The sequence below is a fragment of the Thamnophis sirtalis genome, unplaced genomic scaffold (assembly GCF_051295495.1).
Source record: "Thamnophis sirtalis isolate CommonGarterSnake01/CBP01778 unplaced genomic scaffold, rThaSir2_p1.2 scaffold_3, whole genome shotgun sequence".
NCBI classification, from domain to species: domain Eukaryota; kingdom Metazoa; phylum Chordata; class Lepidosauria; order Squamata; family Natricidae; genus Thamnophis; species Thamnophis sirtalis.
In genome coordinates this window covers 175975194-175998115 of record NW_028261383.1, presented here as the reverse complement: position 1 = coordinate 175998115, position 22922 = coordinate 175975194, and the positions used below count along the sequence as shown (strand labels likewise).

General features: G+C 43.8%; 2 protein-coding genes across 12 annotated transcripts in view; one reads left to right on the top strand and one right to left on the bottom strand.

The window, feature by feature from the left end:
* Positions 1-22922, bottom strand: part of NFIX (nuclear factor I X) — a 289130-nt gene that overhangs the window by 1298 nt on the left and 264910 nt on the right. For 5 of the 11 annotated variants that reach the window (XM_087711023.1, XM_087711024.1, XM_087711022.1 and 2 more), the window contains 2 exons: positions 19488-19635; positions 16456-16550 (listed from right to left, as the gene is read on the bottom strand). The exons of 2 other annotated variants lie outside the window; for them this stretch is intronic. In XM_087711023.1, the coding sequence (XP_087567149.1) occupies positions 16456-16550; positions 19488-19635 (243 nt within the window). The remainder of the gene's footprint in view (positions 1-16455; positions 16551-19487; positions 19636-22922) is intronic. 4 more of the 11 variants (XM_087711031.1, XM_087711027.1, XM_087711030.1 and 1 more) reach the window with 1 other exon arrangement.
* LYL1 (LYL1 basic helix-loop-helix family member) overlaps positions 1-22922 on the top strand; it is a 236762-nt gene that overhangs the window by 65432 nt on the left and 148408 nt on the right. The window lies entirely within an intron of this gene.

The following is a 22922-nucleotide window of genomic DNA, read 5'->3' as shown; positions in this document are numbered from 1 at the left end:
AAACACCACGATAAGCATACTACCACCAGCACTGAAAACCGTAGCTCCATATTCAGTTTGTTTCTTTCATATCATCTTTATTAAAATATATTAGGATCTTGATCTTCCAAGCTTCCATCCCTGATTCGTTAAGTGTTGCTGGCGCAGTAAAGAATAACAAACTAATGATGTCAAGAGGGATAAATTGAGCTGGGTGTGAAAGAGGATCATAGACCATATATATTAGCAGCTTAATATCTGAGTTTATCCTTCATATCCTTTCATTTAAGAAACTGAAGACAGGTTTTCTGCTGACCAATTGTATTGACCTTATGATTCTGCAAAGGAGGCCAAGCTCTGATGGGGTTGTCTCCTTATTTCTTACCCTTTCAATCCATGAATGGACAGGGAAGCCTTACTGGCTGTCATCTGTGTGAATGGGCCTCCCAGAGGCTCCCTTTTCCTTTTAGGGATTGTTTCATCTTTATTTTTCTTTTTTTCCTTTTCCTTTGTTTTCCCTTCTGTCTTTCCCTTCTTCCCCTTTCCTCCCTCCCTCCTTCCCTTTCTAGTTCCATCTTTTCTTCTTTCCTCCCTCCCTCCCTTTTTCTTCCTTCCTTCCTTCCTCTTGCCTATCAACTTCATCCTCTTTGTCTTCCTGCTCTTTCCCTCTCTTCCCCTTCTCTTCCTACCTCCTTCCTTCTTTTCTCCCTCCCTTCCGCTTTTTCTTCCTTCCTTTCATCTTCCATCTTCCTAAAAGGCCCTTTATGCAACCTCTCTCCACTGATATTGATACAGGTTCTCCCGCTGTAATCAAGCCATCTAAACGGATGGCTCAGATTCACAGAAGCAAAAGAGAAGCATTGCAGTTTCCTTCCAACAGGCCTACCTTGTAAATTAAAGATTGTTTAATTTAAAAAGGGAAAAAAGGGGGAACTACTGCAATACAGTGGGTACGGTATAGGAAAGAGTTTGAGTTTGAGTTTCATTTTATTTATATGCCGCCCTATTCCCGGCGGGACTCAGGGCGGCGCACAAACCCGAAGGAGGAGAAGGGAAAAACACAAAAACTACAAAAGTACAGGGCATTTAAAAAACAACCAACAGCCACACGATTCGAGAGGGGAAGGGAACTCATCGACCCCAGGCCTGCCGACACAGCCAGGTTTTAACGGCTTTTCGGAAGGCCTGGAGAGAGGTGAGGGTCCGAATCTCTGCGGGGAGCTCGTTCCAAAGGGCCGGAGCTGCCACAGAGAAGGCCCTCCCCCGGGTAGTAGCCAGATGGCATTGGCTGGTAGACGGAACCCGGAGGAGGCCGACCCTGTGTGATCTAATGGGTCTATTGGAGGTAATTGGCAGCAGGCGGTCTCTCAAGTACCCAGGTCCAATACCATGAAGGGTTTTATAAGTGACGACTAGCACCTTGAAGCGTATCCGGAGACAAATCGGTAACCAGTGCAGCTCGCGGAGGATAGGTGTGACGTGGGTGTACCGAGGTGCACCCACAATCACTCGCGCGGCTGCATTCTGGATGAGCTGAAGTCTCCGAATACTCTTCAAGGGCTGCCCCATGTAGAGCGCATTGCAAGAAAGGAGAGTATTCTTCTGTCACCCTGGGCAGAAACTGAAAGGGAGGCCACTGTGAGATATAAGGGTGGAATTAAGATGTACGGGTGGAAGAGATGGGGAAAACAATGGTAGCCAGGAGGATTTACTGGACTCCATTCTTTATGGGCCATAGTTAGATCAGCTTTTTAAAAAAAGGAAGCCGTTGATCAGCTGAAAACAGTAATCCAGAGTGAAATGGCTATACAAGGTAAAACCAGTTGCTGGGGGAGAGGAAGGAGCATGCCAGCCACTGTAAAGCTGGCCATTCCCCTACTCTGGAATAAAACATTGTGGACTAACCGCGTGGAAGGGTTTAAGGCACCTCGGAATGGAAAACTTGAAGCAGGATACAAAATTTAAGTTGGAGGTGCATTTTATGAAGAGGCAAATGATTGATAATAATCTGTTTTCTTCACTTCAAGAAAAGGGAGGCAGCTCTTAGAGGTGCTGGGAAAAGAAGAAAGTGTAAATTTGGACTGAGTGGGAATTGAACTGGATGACTAAATGAAATCTATTGGTACCGCACCAAACTTGAACATGGGGCTTTTGCTACTGCTAGCCCTTCTGCTGAAATTAGATAAGGATGTCTTCTGGTACCTCGATATCACATGATGTAGGTTTTCTCGCTCAATTTATCTTGCCCTTCGTGCCATCTCTCGTGAGACTGCTATATAGGGCTGAATGCATCCCTGTCTGGGGCTGCTCCTACATCAGTAAGAAAATGTTAAATGAGAATTCCGTAAATTCAATAGAAACTAAAAGTTTCTCATAGGCAAAAAAGATAAGAAGCTTATTTGGTTAAATGCAGCACTGCAGGCTACTTCAGCTGACTGCAGTTCTGCAGTTCGGCTGTTCAAATCTCACCGGCTCAGGGTTGACTCAGCCTTCCATCCTTCCGAGGTGGGTGAAATGAGGACCCAGACTGTGGGGGCGATATGCTGACTCTGTAAACCGCTTAGAGAGGGCTGAAAGCCCTATGAAGCGGTATATAAGTATAACTGCTATGGCTATTTTGAACTACCAATGTCAGATCATTTTATCTCGATTGAAAACACCGCCTGCCACTTCAGCTATTGCTTTTGCAGCTTGTAGGTCATTGCTAGCAGTTAAATGTCATATAAGAAAGTCAAATTTTATTTAGACACAAGGAATTCCAATCACTGCTGCTGTACTCACGACATGTAATCCCACCTCCCCACAATATTGTGGAGCAATATTGGCCCTGTCTTGCAAAGTCTCTGTAATCCAGATTCCTCAAAAATGGCTATGCCCTCAAGCCCAAAGGAGGGCCAGCTGATGTCATTAAGTGGGGCTCATTATTAGAAACCATCTTCTATGGCAGTGTTTCTCAACCTTGGCAACTTGAAGATGTCTGGACTTCAAGTCCCAGAATTCCCCAGCCAGCGAAGGCATCAGTTGAGTGTCTCCTCTTTGTGGCAGCCCCAAAATATCTACATGCAGGCTGCTCACTCCATGACAATTTTCCTCGCAAAGAAGACCTCCATCTTTGTGGAACAGCTGTCCTGCAGCTGTGCGAGGTCAGGCTCAAGAGCAGGCCTTGATTGTGAGGGTCTGCTGGTGTATGTTTATTTGCATGTACAATATAGGACAGGGGAATTCAGAACATTCCTCTGACGTGTGGATTGTAGGATAAGCGTGAGAGCCAACTGCTGGCGGAGGAGAGAAAGTCAAATCTGCAACCCTCAGATTCCCTTCCTCGACCCTGTTTGTCCATTTGGGACTAGAAAACCATTGCACTTGGACAAGGGTGCAGATTTGTGGCCTCACCAGCAGGTCTGTTATGGACTAACTCTGCTCCAGAAATCCTTGGGACGACGCTCTGTGAATCAACTGAGCATTACTATAGCAGATAGTAGAACAGCTTCAGGAGATTCTCTAGATCAAATTTAATTATTTGGAACACAACTTCAGGTACTGCAGATCATGGGCCTAAATTTAATTGTTCTGGACTAATTGCACAGAAATCTGTTCCCTGCAACCATCTTCTATGCCAGTGTTTCTCAACCTTGGCAACTTGAAGATGTCTGGACTTCAAGTCCCAGAATTCCCCAGCCAGCATTCGCTGGCTGGGGAATTCTGGGACTTGAAGTCCAGACATCTTCAAGTTGCCAAGGTTGAGAAACACTGTTCTATGCTGTTTCTTTTCCTTCCCATCCTAGATCAGCAGCTATCTTCTCTCTCTGCTGGAATTGTCCCAAAGCAGCTAGGAGATTAAAAAAAAATGGTTCCTTCTTCCAGCCTAGCCAGGATTGGGAGAAAAGCTGACACACTATCGCATGAAATTTCTTCAGGCATGACATAAATTTCTCTGGTCTCTGGAAATTCAAAATCACTTCTGATTTGAAAAGCCAAGGGAGGGACACAATTTGCCCTCTAATGGCCAAGAGGGATGGAGGAGAAGCCACACTGTGGACACACTTGCCATCTGAATATGGAGACAACAGTGATGGGGCAGCAAATGAAGGAGGCAGGAAGAAGTGGCTGGATTTAAATAATTCAAATTTTCCAGAGGAAGAGGAGCGGGGGGGAAACAGCATTGAAAATGGCCACCAGGAGGGGCTGTATGTCCACTGTTGGGAAGATTGGACTTCTTCCATTCTCCAGCTTCCAGTCTCTCTGTTCCACACACACACACACCCTTCCGTCTCGGTTTTGCTTCTCTTAGGCACTGAACCAGAGGCTGGCATCACAGACTGAAGCTTTCTCTTCGGGATGCAATATCCTGCGGTAACCATGCCTGTTCGAAATCCCCCCCAGGCCTCAACAGATTTAGTATAGCAGGTACAGGAAGTGCCAACGTCACAGGCTACATTTCTCAAAACCTGATGGACAGCAGATGCTCTTTAATTATCAATCTCTCAATGGAGACTTTACTTTCTTCTCAGAGCAAATGTTTGCTTCTAGTCCCCCCCTTCACACGTGTCTCTCTCTCTCTCCCCCTTCTCTAGGATCAACTTTCTAAGTCCAGAATCCCCTCTCAAGATACAGATTACTAGACATGGCTCTACTAAGATTGCTCCGGAAAAGAGAGGAGAAAGTAGGCATTTTACAAAGTTTGGCCCAGTTGATGAAAATCATACAGCTAAGACAAGCAGTGAAATATATTTGCCAGGTCCAGGTCCATTCTGTCCGCAATGAAAATACCATCCCTGCTTTGCTCAGGTTGGATATCGCACCCAAATTCCTGCTTTTCAAAGTTTATTTAATCAAGTAGGCACTGCTTCCTTTTCACAACGCCTGTTTTCTCCAGCTCTTTTCGTTCCATATTTTCTCTCCCGTTCAGTCAATTGATATTCTTTGAATAAAACGAAGATGTCAATTCCTACACCCAAGTAAATCCATGCCAGCCAGATCAGATTCTTGACCACTGCTTATCATCATTAATTGCAGCCAATCAAATGAATTTCCCCCTAATATAAAGCTACCAACGGAAAGAGGTGTGGCAGTGATGTGAATTATATGGCAATGGTCAAATTACAGAATTAGAAATAGCCACCATTACCATCACCAGCCCCCAATATCTTCTAGTAGCGGAGTCAGTCATACAAACGAGAGATTTGGAAACAGTCAAAAGAAAAATAGCTCATTGACTGTTTCTGCTCCCTGATTGGTTGGAATCAGAGACTATATGCCTGGGAAACCAATCAGAATGTCGTTCTTCAGTAGCAAGCCACTCAGGAGTTGTCACTCCACTATGACAACATCTACTTGGCACTGAGGAATGAATCCAGATGTCCCTTCACATCAGAGCATCATTCAAATGCCTTGAGTTAATTTCTAGAGCTGTCTGTTATATCAGCCTACAACATACCTAATCTACTCTTGCCTCAAGTAAGACAGCATCAAAACAAGCTATACAGCATCCATTCGGATCTGTGAACCTTAAATGAATGTTGTTGGGTTATTCATGGACATCTGCCTTACAATCCCCCGAGCAACACTGAGTTATATCCTCTTGCTCCATACTGCTCTTAATCAAAAGGTTCCATTTCTTCCACATACGATGCATGAATTTTGTCTTTTAGGCTAAATATTCCAGATATATTGCTAGCAGAAACACAAGCTGAAGAGATAATTTTTTATTGATGAATGTATTATATCCCCAAATTTCAGTTCATGGTCATCAGGGAAAGGGACCATGAAATCTTGCTCATTTGTGTCCTGGGGGAATAACAGAATAACAGTTGGAAGGGATCTTGGAGGTCTTCTAGTCCAGCCCCCCCCACTCAAGCAGGAAGACCCTATTCCATTCTGGACAAATGGTTGTCTTATTTAAACCCTCCAGTTAGGAGCACCCATTAATTCTGAAAGTAAGCAATTCCACTGGTTAATTGTTCTGTTAGGAAATTTCTCCTTAGTTCTAGATTGCTTCTCTCCTTGATTAGCTTCCGATCCATTGCTTCTTGTTCTGCCTTCTCCTGCTTTGGAAAATGGGTTCATCTCTTCTTTGTGGCAGCCCCTCAACCATTGGAACATCGCTATCATATTGCCCCAAGTCTTTTTTTACTAGACTGCACATACCCAATTCCTGCAACCGTTCTCCATATGTTTCAGCCTCCAGCCCCCTAATAATCTTTGTTACTCTTCTCTGCACTATTTCCAGGGTCTCAACATTTTTATATTTTCTGGTGACCAAAACTGGATGCAATATTCCAAGCATTGTGTTACCAAGACATTATAAAGTAGTACTAACACTTCACGTGATCTTGATTCTATCCCTCTATTAAGGCAGAGTAGGATTGCCTTGGCTTTTTTAGCAGCTGCAGCACACGGCTGGCTCATTTTTAAATGGTTGTCTATCAGAACAGCTAGATTCCTCTTGCAGATACAGCTACTGAGCCAGGTTCCACCTATTCTATACCTGTACATTGGAATTTTCTTGCCTAAGTGTAAAACCTTACTTTTCTCACCGTTGAATTTTGTTATATAGGACCCAGTGTTCAAGTCCGTCGAGATCCTTCTGAAACTTAAGCTATCTTCTGGGATAGCAATAGCAATAGCAGTTAGACTTATATACCGCTTCATAGGGCTTTCAGCCCTCTCTAAGCGGTTTACAGAGTCAGCATATCGCCCCCAACAACAATCCGGGTCCTCATTTTTACCCACCTCGTAAGGATGGAAGGCTGAGTCAACCCTGAGCCGGTGAGATTTGAACAGCCGAACTGCAGAACTGCAGTCAGCTGAAATAGCCTGCAGTGCTGCATTTAACCACTGCACCACCTCGGCTCTTGGCTATTTTTCAGTTTGGTGTCATGTGCAGATTTGATGAGTTCCCCTTCTATTCCCTCATCTAAACCATTTATAAAGATTACCACATCTTCAGTGAGTACTGGGTCCAAAACAGAACCTTGGAGTACTTACATGTAGATGCAGTTTCATTAAATACTTACCTACTGAGTACAGTTTGTCAACCAGTTATGCTGTCTATCACACATTTTTCTAACTTACTAAGAAGTAGGTTGTGTTCTACTTTGTCAAATGCCTTATTGAAATGGAATATACTATGTCCATAGCATTTCACTGGAGCAGTGAATTTAGAAATTAGGGCCCTAATTTAGAATTAGTATCAATTCTAATGTATAAAGTTAATATGTTCTCATTTAGAAATTAGAATTTAGAAATCAGTGGACCAGTTAATTTAGAAACTTCCTTCATTTGTATATCATCATTAGAAACCAATGTTCAGGGACAGTCAATTAACTTACCGAGGAAACTGAAATAAGTTCCTCGTGATTTGTTGCTGTTATTAAAATTGATATGGTGCTCAACCCCTAGTGATTTAGAAAAGGACTCCACCCCCTACTTTCTTTACTGCAGATTCTGGATGTTGAGACTCTAGAAAGTGTGCAGAGAAGAGCAATCAAGGTGATTATAGCAGTTAGACTTATATACCGCTTCCTAGGGCTTTCAGCCCTCTCTAAGCGGTTTACAGAGTCAGCATATCGCCCCCAACAACAATCCGGGTCCTCATTTCATCCACCTCGGAAGGATGGAAGTCTGAGTCAACCCTGAGCCGGTGAGATTTGAACAGCCGAACTGCAGAACTGCAGTCAGCTGAAGTAGCCTGCAATGCTGCATTTAACTACTGCGCCACCTTGGCTCTATTAGGGGACCGGAGGCTAAAACATACGATGAACAGTTGCAGGAACTGGGCATGGCTAGTATAGTGAAAAGAAGGACCAGGGGAGACATGATAGCAGTCTTCCAATATCTGCCACAGAGAGGAGGGGGTCAAGCTATTTTCCAAAGCACCTGAAGGCCACACAAGAAATAATGGATGGAAACTGAACAAGGAGAGATTCAACCTGGAAATAAAGTTTCTGACAGTGAGAATTATTAACCAATGGAACAGCCTGCCTTTGGAGGGGAGCTTCATCACTGGAAGCTTTCAAGAAGAGACTGGACTGCCATCTATCAGAAATGGTCTAGGGTCTACTGGGCGGGGGTTGGGACGAACTAGATAACCTACAAGGTCCCCTCCAACTGTGTATTTTTCTGTATGTATGTATTCTGTATCTGTATCCTCTAGGTCTATCTTGTGACCGGCATAATTTGAACTGTTAGCCCAGTTTAACGTTGCTGGTAAGAAAAACTGCATTGTTGGGATTTTGCATTGTTTCAAAATTCAAAATGATTTTTCCCCCCTCAATTGAAAGGAAAATTGCAGGAAAAAATGTTTGAATAGCGCTCAGAGAAAATCCATGCCATGATGACACCACTACAGTGAAGCTGTTCAGAGAAAATAAATCTGGAAAGGATTTTTCAAAGGCTGCTTGTGGGGATGAAGCAAGAGGTATGAGATGGAGCTGGAGAAAAATGAAGTTTAAGGAGAGTTACTATGGCAGGACGGCAGATTTTCTTCCCTTTCTCCCACTTTGGTAGAATAATCTTTCTTTTGAAAAATATTTCCCTTTTGAAAATCATTTTTCATTGGGCTGAAATATTCAGAGTAAAGAGTGGAAAATTGACCCTACTGTTTTCAGGAGGTTTCTTTTTATGGTGGAGTGTCCTGTCTCTGATGCCACTTTATATATACTAAGCCCATTAAATATTTCAGGGAAGGTTTATCACAGCTCCTATTTTCATAATCTTTTAGAAATGTCTTGGAGGAGGAGGAGGAGGTGACAAAGGTTAGTTCAACACCTCCTTGGATTTGCCACAAGTGTTGAATTCTTGTCAGACTCAAAGCCTTTTTGAGTTTTCTTCTCAAAGCATTTGGAAGCACAGAATAAGTCAAGGGGTTCAGTAAGAAGAATGAAATTTCACACTGGGCTTTCACACATCCCTATCAACTGCCAGAGAATAATACAAGCATTTGATATTTGAGCTTTGCCTTGCTTATAATTGTCCAGTACAAATAATATCCTGGTAGAGGTGATGTGGGCAGTACACCTGCCTCATTTGTGCCTAAAAATGAGGACCCAGATTGTTGTTGGGGGCGATATGCTGACTCTGTAAACCACTTAGAGAGGGCTGAAAGCCCTAGGAAGCAGTATATAACTGCTATTGCTATTGCTATTACTAAAGTCATAGGCCAGACCTCTATGAAAACATGGGTCAAGAAAGACAAGGCCTCCCTTGCTTTACTGATTTACCTGGCCCGCTCCCCCTTCTCTTCCCCTTCCCCCCCTCCTCCTCCTCTTCCTCCTCCTCCTCCTCCTCTTGATACCTCTAGGCTTGGTGCAAGAGCCGAGGTGGTGCAGTGGTTAAATGCAGCACTTCAGGCTACTTCAGCTGACTGCAGTTCGGCAGTTCGGCTGTTCAAATCTCACCGGCTCAGGGTTGACTCAGCCTTCCATCCTTCCGAGGTGGGTAAAATGAGGACCCGGATTGTTGTTGGGGGCGATATGCTGACTCTGTAAACCGCTTAGAGAGGGCTGAAAGCCCTATGAAGCGGTATATAAGTCTAACTGCTATTGCTATTGCTAACTGGTAGGCATTTGTAAGAATAACAGGATCGGAGAGAGGTCAGTTGAGTTATTTCTTTCATACGCATGGTTCTTTTCACTCAATGATTTCTGCCCATCCTACCCTATTTATCAATTAATGGTCTATGGAGTCAAATATCATATCAGCCCCATTCTTTATCCTCTTTCTTGCACTATATACAGTCTGCCATTTGCTGACTTGATGCAAAATAATCTGATTACAAAGATAGTGTGATTTGTGGACTACTTGCCATTTGGGGGGTTTAAGTTTTCGGATGTAGTTGCACTATAATGTGTATAATTAGTTATGCGTCATTCCCTGGGCAATGCCACACTCCCATTGATTTGAGCTAATTTATAGCAACTGGAAGAAGCTGACCATCTAATGAGAAATCTACTGGACTCTCCATCCACACTGGAGCTAGCACCGCCTTACCCTCTAAGCCAAATCAGGGTAGTGCTGGCTTCTGCATGCACTGTTGGCATTAAATGAATATTTAACGACAATAATAAGAACAGGGTGTCTAGAAGCAAAGGTCCGTTGCACCTCATGGGACCTGCAGCTGTTCCTATGGGCAACAGCCAGAAGCCACAGCTGAGAGAGAGGGGTGGGGGGAACTGGCAGCCCCTGTGCTTCTCTCCTTCATCTCTCTCGCTCTTGCTCAATTCTGTCTGTCTTTTTCTTCCTCTCTTTTGTCTTCCTCCATCTGCCTGGATCCAGAGTTCAGAAAAGTCATTGGTTACTGTGGTAACATCTGCCCTCCCCTTGCCTTCCCCTAATAGTACTGCAGCCCAGCCAATGGAGCAGGGAATATTCCCCCCCCACCCTCTGTACACACACAAAACATACATGCACACATGAAAGGGCTCTTGGCAAAGCTTGGAGCCCACCTGGCAGAGCTTTGGCTGGAGGAATATCTCAATGCGCCCCAATCATCTTATGTATGATAGGTCAAAGCAACTTCTTCCCACCAGCCAAATGACATTCTGAGATGGAAAGAAGCACATAGAGAAAGTAACAGGAGTACATTTGCAGACACGAGGGGAGAGGAAGAGGGGGGGGGGGCGGGTAAGGAGAGCAGAAGAAGAAATGAACAGTGAAGCAGAAAAAAGAGAAAGCAAGAAGTAGGGAAACTGCTAGCGGAAGTGCCCCTGCTAGTTCTGCGGCCGTGCTGGGCCCTGATCCAGCCTCACTCCGGACCATTGTTCCCCTGGCTGGCCCCCCTCAAGTCCAAGTTCATCTGGGTGTGACATCATGTCTGGTTGCTCAGGGAAACCAGACGGGCCCGACGTGACACTGGTTATGGGCTGAGCAAGGGGAGCAAAATCCCGTTCCTGTTCTGCTCTGCTCCTTCATTCACCACCAGGGAGCAATGGAGGCTAGGAAGGAAAGACGGATCACGCTGAGAGCTGCCTTATGTGGGACGGGAGGGATGGGGGGGGGGGAAATCACGTTGGACTTGGAATGTTCCCTCCCCGTGGCATTCAACTTTTCTTTGCTGCTTTAACCTTCATACCATCAAGATTTTCCCTTCTAGCTGTGGCACTGGCACGATTAAAATTGCCCTAACTAATATAGCGACCCAGTCTTTTTATTCATTGTGCAATCAAATGCAATTATTATTTATTCATTATAAGGTATTCTCTGCTGCACAGAAACTACAGATATGCAGGTCCTTCCTTCCTTCCTTCCTTCCTTCCTTCCCTCCCTCCCTCCTTCCTTCCTTCCTTTCTTCCTTCCTTCCTCCTCGCCCTGCCTTTTTCTACTCTGCTGAGAGTGGATGGTATGCTCTGCGAAAAAGGAGTGCCAATGGCACACTTCATGGCAACCAACCATAATATCACTGGTGCTGAGCCACACGCTCCTTCTCCCACCCATGTAAGTTTGAAAAGAGGGTCACCTTTCCCACCCCTACATTGTGCATTCTCTAAGCAACTTTATCTCATCGTAGAGCTAGCGCAGGCTATTAAAAATCAGGAGAACAAACAGCCCAGTTCTTCATTTCTTGGGAGCAATTTTATGGTTTGTGAACTATTCCCCCCTCCTCCTCTAGATGTTTATTCCTCTCCCGTGTGTCCGTCAGGTTATATTGTTCCCCTTGTACAAGTAAATGCCATGTAGAGAAAGTTGGGATTTCTAGTTGCAGTGATTATGCATGACAAAAACTGTGCCCCATAATCTCAGTTTGCATTTTAAACCGCAAAAAATAAAAACCCTCTTTTTGTTCGCTAAAGGATCGTACGAGTAACGGTGGAGCAAAGCTTCCCGGGCAGTCAGAAGTTGGTTTCAGGAATGGATTTCTGATCAAACGCTAACCTAGGAAGTCTGAAAGCTGGTAAGTTTCATCTTCCAGTGCTCAGCACAGTTGTCACACTGAGTGCAATAGTTTGTTAGAGAAAGGTTTAATCTAAATGGCTACACAATTCTAGACTTGGAATTGGCCACTCTTCACCCTCACTTTTGCCGCAGAGAAAGGTCCAAATTTATATCTCACCACTCGATTCCTTTCTAGGAACTTCTCTTGGACACAATAAGGATGTGACTTGAAGCTTCTGTGGCTGCTGATATCAACAAAGAGGCATGGCAACCAGATTCCTTCTTTCTTTGTTTTCAAATGATATTATTTTTTTTGGAATAACCTTTTACTACAGGCTACTACCTCCACCTCCATCTCTCTATCACTTCCATGGAGGTTCTCTTGTAAGTATGCAACTACTTTGCACAGTAATTTAGAGGATCAGTTAGTTGCTAGCCAACTTCCTCCAGCTTCTTATTCTATGGCTTTATAATTCCAGTGGGAGGTACCAAGAAACCCGCCAGATTATTCCCTTTTTATTCCCAGAAGGACATAGATTGGTGGAACTGAGAGAAAACATAATAAACCAAAGTGTGTGGTAGGGGCTTTACAATTGGAAAGTGGGAGGCTTATTTATTTATTTATTAGACTTATATACCGCTTCATAGGGCTTTCAGCCCTCTCTAAGCGGTTTACAAATTTTTTTTTAGCAAATTGAGTCAGCAACTTGCCTCCACAGTCCGGGTCCTCATTTCACCCACCTCGGAAGGATGGAAGGCTGAGTCGACCTTGAGCCGGTGAGATTTGAACCGCCGAACTGCAGATCACAGTCAGCTGAAGTGGCCTGCAGTGCTGCACCCTAACCACTGCGCCACCTCGGCTCTTAACTCAATTTAAAAAATGTCCAAGCTTTTTTCTCAAAAGTGAGTGTAGGGGATAAACACAATATGGATTGGGACAATGTGGGACAAAGTCCACACTCTTCAGTCATATGTGCATACTTAAGGAGTGTGGATTCTGGTAAGGTGAGTGGTTGTGGGTAGGGGGGGGTCCCTCTGTATCCAGGAATTTGTCATCTTTGGTCTTAAGATTAGGTGGCACTGCCTCAGACGGACTCGGCGCATAACCGGAGGGTCCTCACGTCTCCTGCTAGAAGAGCCATGTGGCAGCCATGGCTACAAGGGGCCTTTGGTCAATATTGTGTTGTGCACTAGTTATGCCCATACATGGATAGGGAGGCTCTCTGCTCATGCCCTGGTCATCCCCCATCTGAACTACTGCAATCTGCTCTACATGGGGCTATTCTTGAAAAGTATCTAGAACAGTGTTTCTCAACCTTGGCAACTTGAAGATGTCTGGACTTCAACTCCCAGAATTCCCCAGCCAGCATTCGCTGGCTGGAGAATTCTGGGACTTGAAGTCCAGACATCTTCAAGTTGCCAAGGTTGAGAAACACTGATCTAGAAGCTTCAGCTGATGCAGAATACAGCCGCATTAGCTATATTGGATGCCCAAAGAAGGGCACATGGAACACTTCTGCTCCACAAACTGCATCAGGTGGCCTTCAGCTGACTGCAGTTCAGCAGTTCGGCTGTTCAAATCCCACTAGGCTCAAGGTTGACTCAGCCTTCCATCCTTCCGAGGTGGGTGAAATGAGGATCCGGATTGTTGTTGGGGGCGATATGCTGACTCTGTAAACCGCTTAGAGAGGGCTGAAAGCCCTATGAAGCGGTATATAAGTCTAACTGCTATTGCTATTGCTATTGCTTCCGGATCCAATTCAAGGTGTTGGTTACGATGTATAAAATCTACATGACACGAGGCCAAGCTACTTACAGAACCGGTTTCATCTCATTACACTGACCTATGCCAGGGGTGTCAAACTGGATTTCTTCGAAGGCCCGGGGGATGGGATGGACAGCCTTGCGTAGCCCCCCCCCCCAGCCCATTTTCAGCCTCCACGGCCTCCTGCAGCACTCTGTCGGCTGAAAATGAGCCGCAGGGGTGGGCCTCGTGTGGTTCCCCCACAGCTCTTTTTGGCCAGCAGAAGCACTGTGGGCCGGTCCTCTGACATTTCTAGGCCAGCCCGCAGGCCGGATCTAAGCACCTCATGGGGTACATCTGGCCTGCGGGCCTTGAGTTTGATACCCCTGACCTATCCCATCAAGTCAGGCAGGGAAGGTATTTATTTATTTATTTATTAGACTTATATACCGCTTCATAGGGCTTTCAGCCCTCTCTAAGTGGTTTACAGAGTCAGCACATCGCCCCCACAGTCTGGGTCCTCATTTCATCCACCTCGGAAGGATGGAAGGCTGAGTTGACCTTGAGCTGGTGAGATTTGAACCGCTGAACTGCAGATCACAGTCAGCTAAAGTGGCCTGCAGTACTGCACCCTAACCACTGCACCACCTCGGCTCTTATATGCTGCAGACCTTGTCAGTTAAAGAAACTGGTGGGATTTAGGAAGAGAGCCTTCTCTGCCATTGTTCCTGCCCTATGGGGTATTCTGCCTCAGAGGTGAGGCAGACCCCACTCTCCTGGCCTTGCAAAAATCAGTTAAAACAAGGTTCTGTGGACTTGCATGGGAAGCTCAAAGGAACACACAGCTGTGGAGTTAGCTGGTGCCATCGTGACCCGACAAATGGGCGCACGACAAAAGCGTGCCGACAAAACCATGGCGCTAAAACCGCAACGTCATCAACGCGACGTCATCAACGTGACGTCTTCAACGCGGTGACAACAGCGTGGCGACAGAAGCGCGATTTGAGTTAAGGTTAGGGTTAGGGTTAGGTTTACAGCGCGCTTCTGTCGCCGCGCTGTTGTCGCCGCGCTTCAGCGCTCATTCGTCGCCGCGCTTTAGAACTCGCGGTTTTGTCACCGCGGTTTAGTCGGGCGCGCTTTTGTTGTTTGCCCTTTTGTCGGTGAACCGGTGCCATAAGTTGCCTTTGTCAAGTAATTTTTGACAAAGTTTAATTACTCTTGCCTCCTTAAAAACTAATTGAAAAATTTTAATTCTACTGGTAACGTTTTAATTTTTGTATTCTGTTTGATGTTTTGTTATACATGGAAATAAACAAAACTCTAATGCATAGATTTGGAAATAGCATCTTCCAGGCATACAGATATACTGCTTGAATGTTTAGGAAACAATGGGATGTCATTATTAAACAAAGTTTAGCCTAATGGAAATAAGTTGGATGTCTGCTTCATTCTTTCCTTGAGATAAACTACATTTTTATTTCTACTTAGGGGTAAACATAACTTGTTAATTATTTGAACTTGAATGTCTGTAGTTAACCTTAATTACTACTACCAAATTTATATCACATCATGAGTCCTTCTTTAAACAAACACTAGTTAATATTAACTGTCATTAATGTTGATGAAATTTATTCAAACACCAGGAGAAAAAGTGAGGAACTTGAGAGATCACATTCTTCTCTTGCAAATGCACAACGAGCTAAACTACGGTTTTGTATTATATGTGTGGGCATGCCAAGTGATGATATATTCTTCCCAAAACATATCGAGATTGGAAAAATTATGGGTACGTATGGGTGATAATTATGATTAGTGCACCTATACAACCTTTCCATACTCAGTTTGCATATAGGGAGTAAAATACATATCATGATCAACATGATTTTTGCCATGTCAATGTAGGCTAAACATTCTGCATCAGTTTCAAATCTGAAGCAGCAGCTTCAAATCTCTGCATCCCTACAAATGGCCACAGGAAAATTGAACTTACGCTGTTTGTTTCTTGATTCTGCAAGGGAAAAATTAACTTCAGGGCTCTGCAGCTTTCCCTAAGTAGCAGAGAAGTGAAATTGACTGGCGTTTTGTCAATTTCTCCCTTCTATTTGGTAGGAAAGGAACGGCTGTAAAGTCACTGGGCCCTTGGCGGCCTATATTTTTTTGGGGTGAAGTGCCAAGTGGATATGAGGAGATTATTGCTGCCACAGAATCTGAAGTGCTTATTCTTGTCAGCATATCAAATTGGCGTAAAGAAAAGACAGTTGGTTTCTAAACTGCTTCTCAGGGTTGGAGCATGAAAACAATGGCGGTGTGGGTGTCCCTGCGGAGCCGCCTTGAGCCATGCTCCGTTCCATTCCAATGGTGAGAACAAACGAACAGTAAATACATCGCATCTTCAGAGACAGTGACCTGCCCAAAAGCACCCAAGGAACATCGTTGGGCAGACTGGTGGATCTTCCCCGTTCCCCACCCTGCTGTCACTGAAATATATTCCTTTGGGAATCTTTTCAAATTCCATCTTAGGCTGAGAAGCATGAGCCAAAGACCCTCTCCGAAACTCAGTTTCTTGTATGAAAAATGAAGGCCATAAATTCTGAAACATGACTGTCTTTTGACAATCCCCCTCCCACCAAGAGTTCTGCTGTAAATTCTGGATTTTATGGCACACCCCATGAGCAAATACTTAGATCCCTAATATTTAGTCCTGGTTTTTATTCTGCAACTGAACTCTCTCTTATTCATAGAGGTGATTCCACACGCATCCCTCCAACAAAGCCATTCCCCTCCTCCCCTCCCCACACAAGGCAAGCTACATTTGGGCTACTGTAGCACATAAGACCCCCTGCGAAGCTGTTTCCCCCTACCTGAGATTGCTGGGGGATGTTTAGAAAGTTGCCGTCCCGGGGTCCGATGCCGACAAACCGGTTGGCAGAGGAGGAGGAGCCTGCCGCTGAGAATGCTAGAGGGGAAAGAGATGTCAGGCCGTTAGGGCCACTGGGTGAGGCTGATGGCATTGATGGAAACGGGTGTGGGGGGCATGCAGGCCCCCGTCAGGTGAGACTCAAGGTAGCAAAATCCAAAGGGGAAAAAAAAATATGGCCACCACCTTTTCCTCCCCAGAACGCCCTCTTGTCAATGAACACAGAAGAATGGAACAGCCAGGTCCTTAGTTGTCAGTGGGACGTCTTTTGAACGACGGTCAATACTTTCGTTTTTGTTTGAGATACAGGAATTTAAAGGATATTGACAGAAAAAAGCCAGCTTTGCTACAGGAGCAATCCCAACAACTCGATGGAGACTTCCATAAAAATCATACATAGTATCTCCTGGGCCTTTATTTGGGGGAAATTGCATTCTTTTATAATACAGGTTTTACTGAGTGAGATGAATACTGGGGAGAACCTGGCTTTTGTTCCATAAACCTCATTTCTCTTGGGCATGTTATTTCTTTCTGGGTATAGATCCAAAGCCTTCATTTTTCTGGCCTAGTTTTCTCTGCACTCCTGGAGGAGGCTGGGGGCTTCTGTGTTATAACCACTATTGGTAGACTCGGGCAGACCTCCTACCCATTTTGTAGGAAAGATGGCATTCCAGAACATGCCCATGTATGGGCCTGCCAGGAGATGGAGTCTTTAGGTCTGCATGCCTCTCCTGGGCACAGCACTGTGTGCCAGGAATAACTAAGCTCAGCTCTTTGGTATTTAGTTGGTGGCAGAAGAAGGCAGAGCTCTAGATGAAGCTACACAAGGGGCAGGGAATGGATATGGAAGATTCCCTCGGCCCCAAGCTCATCTCAGATTTGGAAACCTGTCTGGGGCTGTGAAATATTGTTATCTAGAGGTACTACAAGCCTCATGGTAATATATACACATACACAGAGAGGAGTACACGAAAAGAGCCAGGTATGGCATTTCACTTTTACACTACTAAGCCTTTGATCATAATAGTACTCAACACTTAAACTGATTTCTCCAACCTAATAGGACATTGATGGGAAGGCAGAAGCCCTTCTATGGTGAGTTTAAGACCTGACGTCAAGATGGTTTTTGCTAGCCTGTAATCAATTTACATCACATACTCTCTGGTTCTCAATGGGACACTGGAAGCCTACGGACTAGATTTCTGTTTGTTGACCTCCAGCTACCAAAAGGGACGAAGAGGTGAGCTACACAAGAGATGAGGCCCACATGAGGAATCTGTTACTGGGCTGTTTCCAGGGTGTTACTGGTTTATATTACTGGACAGGAGTTGAATTTTACTGGTCTCTGTTAAAAATGAACAAAGTGGGCTTATGTAAGAAAGATATTTTAGACCTTTTCTTACATATAAGGAGGTTTTTTTTTCAAGAAGGGAGAGCATTCAAATATTTAATAAATTTGAGACAAACAATTATTCTTATTTATATTCATCATTAACACCAACACCTTACTGGCAATCTGATATAGCTCAGAGCAGCATTAATACTTTATACTGGTCCCTTCTGATCATGCATATCAGTTCTTAATGAGAGCTGGGGTTGAGTTTCAAACTTAGAAGCAGCTGCAGGACTCCGTTTCCTTCTGAAACCTTTGTTAGCCATCTTACGAGAGTAGGAAGATGGCCATCAGCACATTAACAGCTCCATAATTTTCCTTGATGTCTATGGCTTGTCACCACCCCTTCCTTCTTATTCGCACTCCCTCCCATAAATTATCGTAAATTCAATGAAGAGCATGAACAATGTGAGAGTGAGTAATGCCATGAGCACAGATGTAGAAAAGAAAAGCAAAAGAAAGGAGGGAAGGAGAAAAAGCAAAAAAAGAAAATGACACTGTAGCCAATCCTTATCTCCAAAGGGACTCTTTGAAGCCAAGAAAGACGGTCGTAATTACTTCATTGGAGCTCCAGAAGTTTTAACTTCCACCCCATTTTTAATCAATCTGGTAGGATTCCCATTTCTAGGATGGAGATAGGCTTCAAATTGCATAATGCCACCACTCTTCACCAGGAGATATCCGCCTTTCTAAAAGAGGGAACGGAAGATCTAGATTTCTGATCTACTTGCTCCCACTCAAATGTCTGGGTTCTATTTATCATCAAACATCAAGGCCCATTTTCTGGAAGTTCTGTTTCCCAATGTCTCTTCCTTCTCCCTTCCTTCCATCAGATTATCCTTTCCTGAGAAAGCACAGACCACAATTTGGGGTGATGGGAGAAAGCCTACTATGGATCTTAGTGAGAATTTATATTCGAAGCATCATTAATATCCATAAACACAACTCTTCCTCGCGTTGCAAAACTCAAATTTCTCTCAATATTGCTTATTCTCAGAATTATCTATGGTTTATTTTTCTCCTTTGGAAAAAAAAAAGTCCCCCAAATTTACCAAGAAGCCACCATGGCAACCAACGATATAATGAAAAATAAATAAAAAATAAAAAAATAAAAATAAACGTGTTGGAGTTGGGCAGCTACTGCATCTTTAAACGCTGGGGAATGGGATGGAAGGTGTGGAGGGATAATGGCAGCTAAGGAAAGGGGTCAGATGGGGTGTTTAAACCTTAAAAATAAGCACAAAGCACAAAGACTTGATGATGACAAGATGGTGCCCCAAGCCCACCTTCTGAATCTGCCAGTTGCTTACAGCTTCTTTTTCTCCTCTCATTTGTCTATATTCAATTCACCTTTCCCCCCCCTTTCTTCTTCTTCTCCTTTGTGCCTCGTTTCTCCCGCATTTTTTACTGCGCGTATTCTTTGTTTTTCTTTCCACTGCCCACCTTTTAATCCTGTTCCTCCTGCTCTCCTTATTATCATTTACTTCTGCCTCGCTTGGCATCTAGTGAGGGCCCTGGGGTGGGAAATGGAGACTAGGTTCCATTTTGCTTTGTGGTTTTGGGTTTCGCTTGGGTCCACTTACAGGGTGACGTTGGTGTCGGCGCTCCGCCCTCTGGGTTAGTGCTGGTGGATTTTGTATCAGGCATTGGAAGGGGCACTGGTCTGGCCACGGGTGGAGGTGGCGGCAGCAAAAATGACCCCGTGACTTTGCCCTGGCCGCTACCGTTAGGCTGCGAACAACATAAATACAGTGATGCGTGAACGAGACAAGGCAACGTTAAAGATGCAGTATCTGCTGGCGGCTCTTGGGGCAGAGAAGTGGAGGGGCTTTGATTTGATTCAAAATACCCATTTTTTCGCCCCCTTCTTTCTTCTTAAAAATCATACTTCCGTTTTATATCTTCCCCCCTTACCGCCCTCAAACATTTCCCACATCAAAACATTTCCCATGTCCTCAATCTCTTCCTTTCAGATGTGTCTGTCCTATTTTTCTTATTACAAGTTATGCCGGAGTCATTATCAAGGGGTTGCCTTTGTTCCCACAGAATAAGCAGGGCTGAAGAATGACTACTTCATTGAGATAACAAACCAATGACTTCGTGGAATTATTCATCATCTCTGAAAATGTCTTATTAATGCAAGAGCAACCACTATTGTGAGGTATGGGCTGTATTCCTCCTTTGGCTGCATCCAAGACATCTCCCTCCACCTAGTCTTTGTGGATCTGTCGATTTCCATGCCTAATTGAACGAACCTATAGGAAAATATCTATGCGCTGTCCACATATAGCCTGAGTTATATATTCTTTATTAATGACTATTCTTTCTCCCCCCAGCAAAATGCCCACCATGGATCTAAAAAAAAAAAGGATGAATCTAGTTCTTAGAAATGAGTGCAGGATATTATGGTGGGTACTCAGATTTATTTGGATTCTGTAACATTTTAAAATATGATTGCTATTACTACTACTATTAATATCAAAATTTGAAAACAAACAAATGGAAAGAATCAAGAGTGGTACACCAATTGGGGAACTATACCGCAAGAACTTGGAAAGAATTTGAATTGCTGGAATTTGAAACAATTTCTGACACCTCAAGCATTGACGGAAACCTCAGAATTAGGTACTGTATTTACAATTCCCAAATTCTTGGGGAGACCTTGAGTTTGAGACAAAAAATATATATATTTGGCTGTGATAGACAAATCAGTGGGATAATAACTTAAAGTCAATTGTATCACAGAACTTATGAGTTTGGATTAGTAGAACATATTTAATTTTGATTATTCAAGTCTCAAGCTAGGAGCTTTGGGGCAATTATTTTCTTGTATTGGTTCCTCCCTGCCGTGTGCAGTCTGTAAAAAGCAACAGTTTTTCTATTTGGGTTCTGTAGCAAACAAAATCCATGAAAGGATATTAGCAATAGCAATAGTTAGACTTATATACCGCTTCATAGGGTTTCCAGCCCTCTCTAAGCGGTTTACAGAGTCAGCATATTGCCCCCAACAACAATCCGGGTCCTCATTTCACCCACCTCGGAAGGATGGAAGGCTGAGTCAACCTTGAGCCTAGTGAGATATGAACAGCCGAACTGCAGAACTGCAGTCAGCTGAAGTAGCCTGCAGTGCTGCATTTAACCACTGTGCCACCTCGGCTCCTAATAATTAATACACTAATAATACACTAATACACTAATAATCCTATACTAATAATTAGGACTTTACAGACATGTGCAAGGAAGTGGGGATTATTTTGTCATTTTAGAATTAGAACAGAATAGAGCTGGAAGGTGACCTTGGAGGTCTTCTAGTTCAGCCCTCTGCTCAAGCAGGAGAATTTATACAATCTCAAACAAGAGACATTTCTGAAGGCTGTTGGGGATTTTACCAGCTCCTGAACAACCAAGAAGCCACACTTAATGTGTTCCTGTGATTTTTCTGCAATCAATCTACTTGTTCCAAAACTTCATGCAGTTTGTAAACCATTGACTTCCCAAGCTTGGTCAAAGTCCTCAGAGGATTCAGAAGCAGAAACTTCTAGATTTCCGATGGCAGACTAATGCTCTACAAACCAGGAACCAACATAAAATTCAATCATTACTTAAGTCTAAGAATGACAATCAAGTACCAGAAGCCATCAACATCCAGTTTTACTAACATCTCTACAGTTTGATCTCTGGAATTACTTTACACTTAGAGCAGTGGGTGAGATTTAAGCCAGGATAATTATCCTGAGCTATGCTGGCGTTAATAACGAGACATAGTAAGGAACCTTAATGAGTCTGTCGTTTTTTATCTTAGATGGGCCTGGCTGAAGGCTCTTCTTCTCCTGAGGCTTATTGCCAGCTGATCTGCTTTCATACTGTCTTATTATCCTACAATTGCCATTTTGGATTCATTTATTTCTTGTGGGAAAATCATCAATATTATGGTAAGACTTCATTGAATTATTTTATGTGCTGTCCTACTGAGGTTTTTTTTTTTTTAAAGAACTACTTTGTAATTTTTGGAGGGAGCAGTACTATAAAATACTTTTGCATCAAACTTTCCACTTTCGACAGGAAATTCACTGCTGAGGCTTTTCCAGGCTGAGTGGTTTTTTAAAAAGCTGCTTGTTTGAAATTTCAGTTTATGCCATTGTATCCTGCTCAGTGGAACTGTAAACAAATTATGAATAAGAAATTACAGATCTGGTGTGTATGTAAAAGGACTGGTTTCTAGCGACTAGTGAAATATTGTATTGTAACATAAAGGAAAGAAAAATCAAGGATCCAGAAATTCAGTACATTCATAATCTGGACGGGGAAAAAAGCTAATTAAAAAAAGGGCCAGTTCATAACTGTTCTTTTAATCACACTGATCAGGAAACAATAGGCTAACAACTGTCACGAAAAGGAAACTTCTACAAGACATTTTGCAATAGGACTTACTGATGCATCAATATTTTAGAAAAAACCCTGGCCATGGATTATCATGACTAGAGCCAAGGTGGCGCAGTGGTTAAATGCAGCACTGCAGGCTACTGCTAGATCAGCAGGTCAGCGGTTCTAATCTCCGCGGCTCAGGGTTGACTCAGCCTTCCATCCTTCCGAGGTGGGTAAAATGAGGACCCAGATTGTTGGGGGCAATATGCTGACTCTCTGTAAACCGCTTAGAGAGGGCTGGAAGCCCTATGAAGCGGTATATAAGTCTACTGCTATTGCTATTACTGCTATTGCTATTACAATAAAACAAAAAACAGCAGCAAACAGTAATTTCTCGTAGGATTTTAACCACTCCTGACTTTCTTGCCCTCTGAAGAAACAGAGGCGATGGCTACTGTTCCCACCAAGCCACAGTTAACAAATTCCAATGTTTCAACTGTGATCCATCAACTTGCTCCCCTGGATTTCTGCAATTTGATTCATTTATTACAAGAATTTGTCCGCAGCCTACTTGCCGGGCTCAAGGTGGCTCACCATATTAAATGGTTTGCATACCACCGGCACTAAATTGCTTTAGAAATAGAAGCTACTGT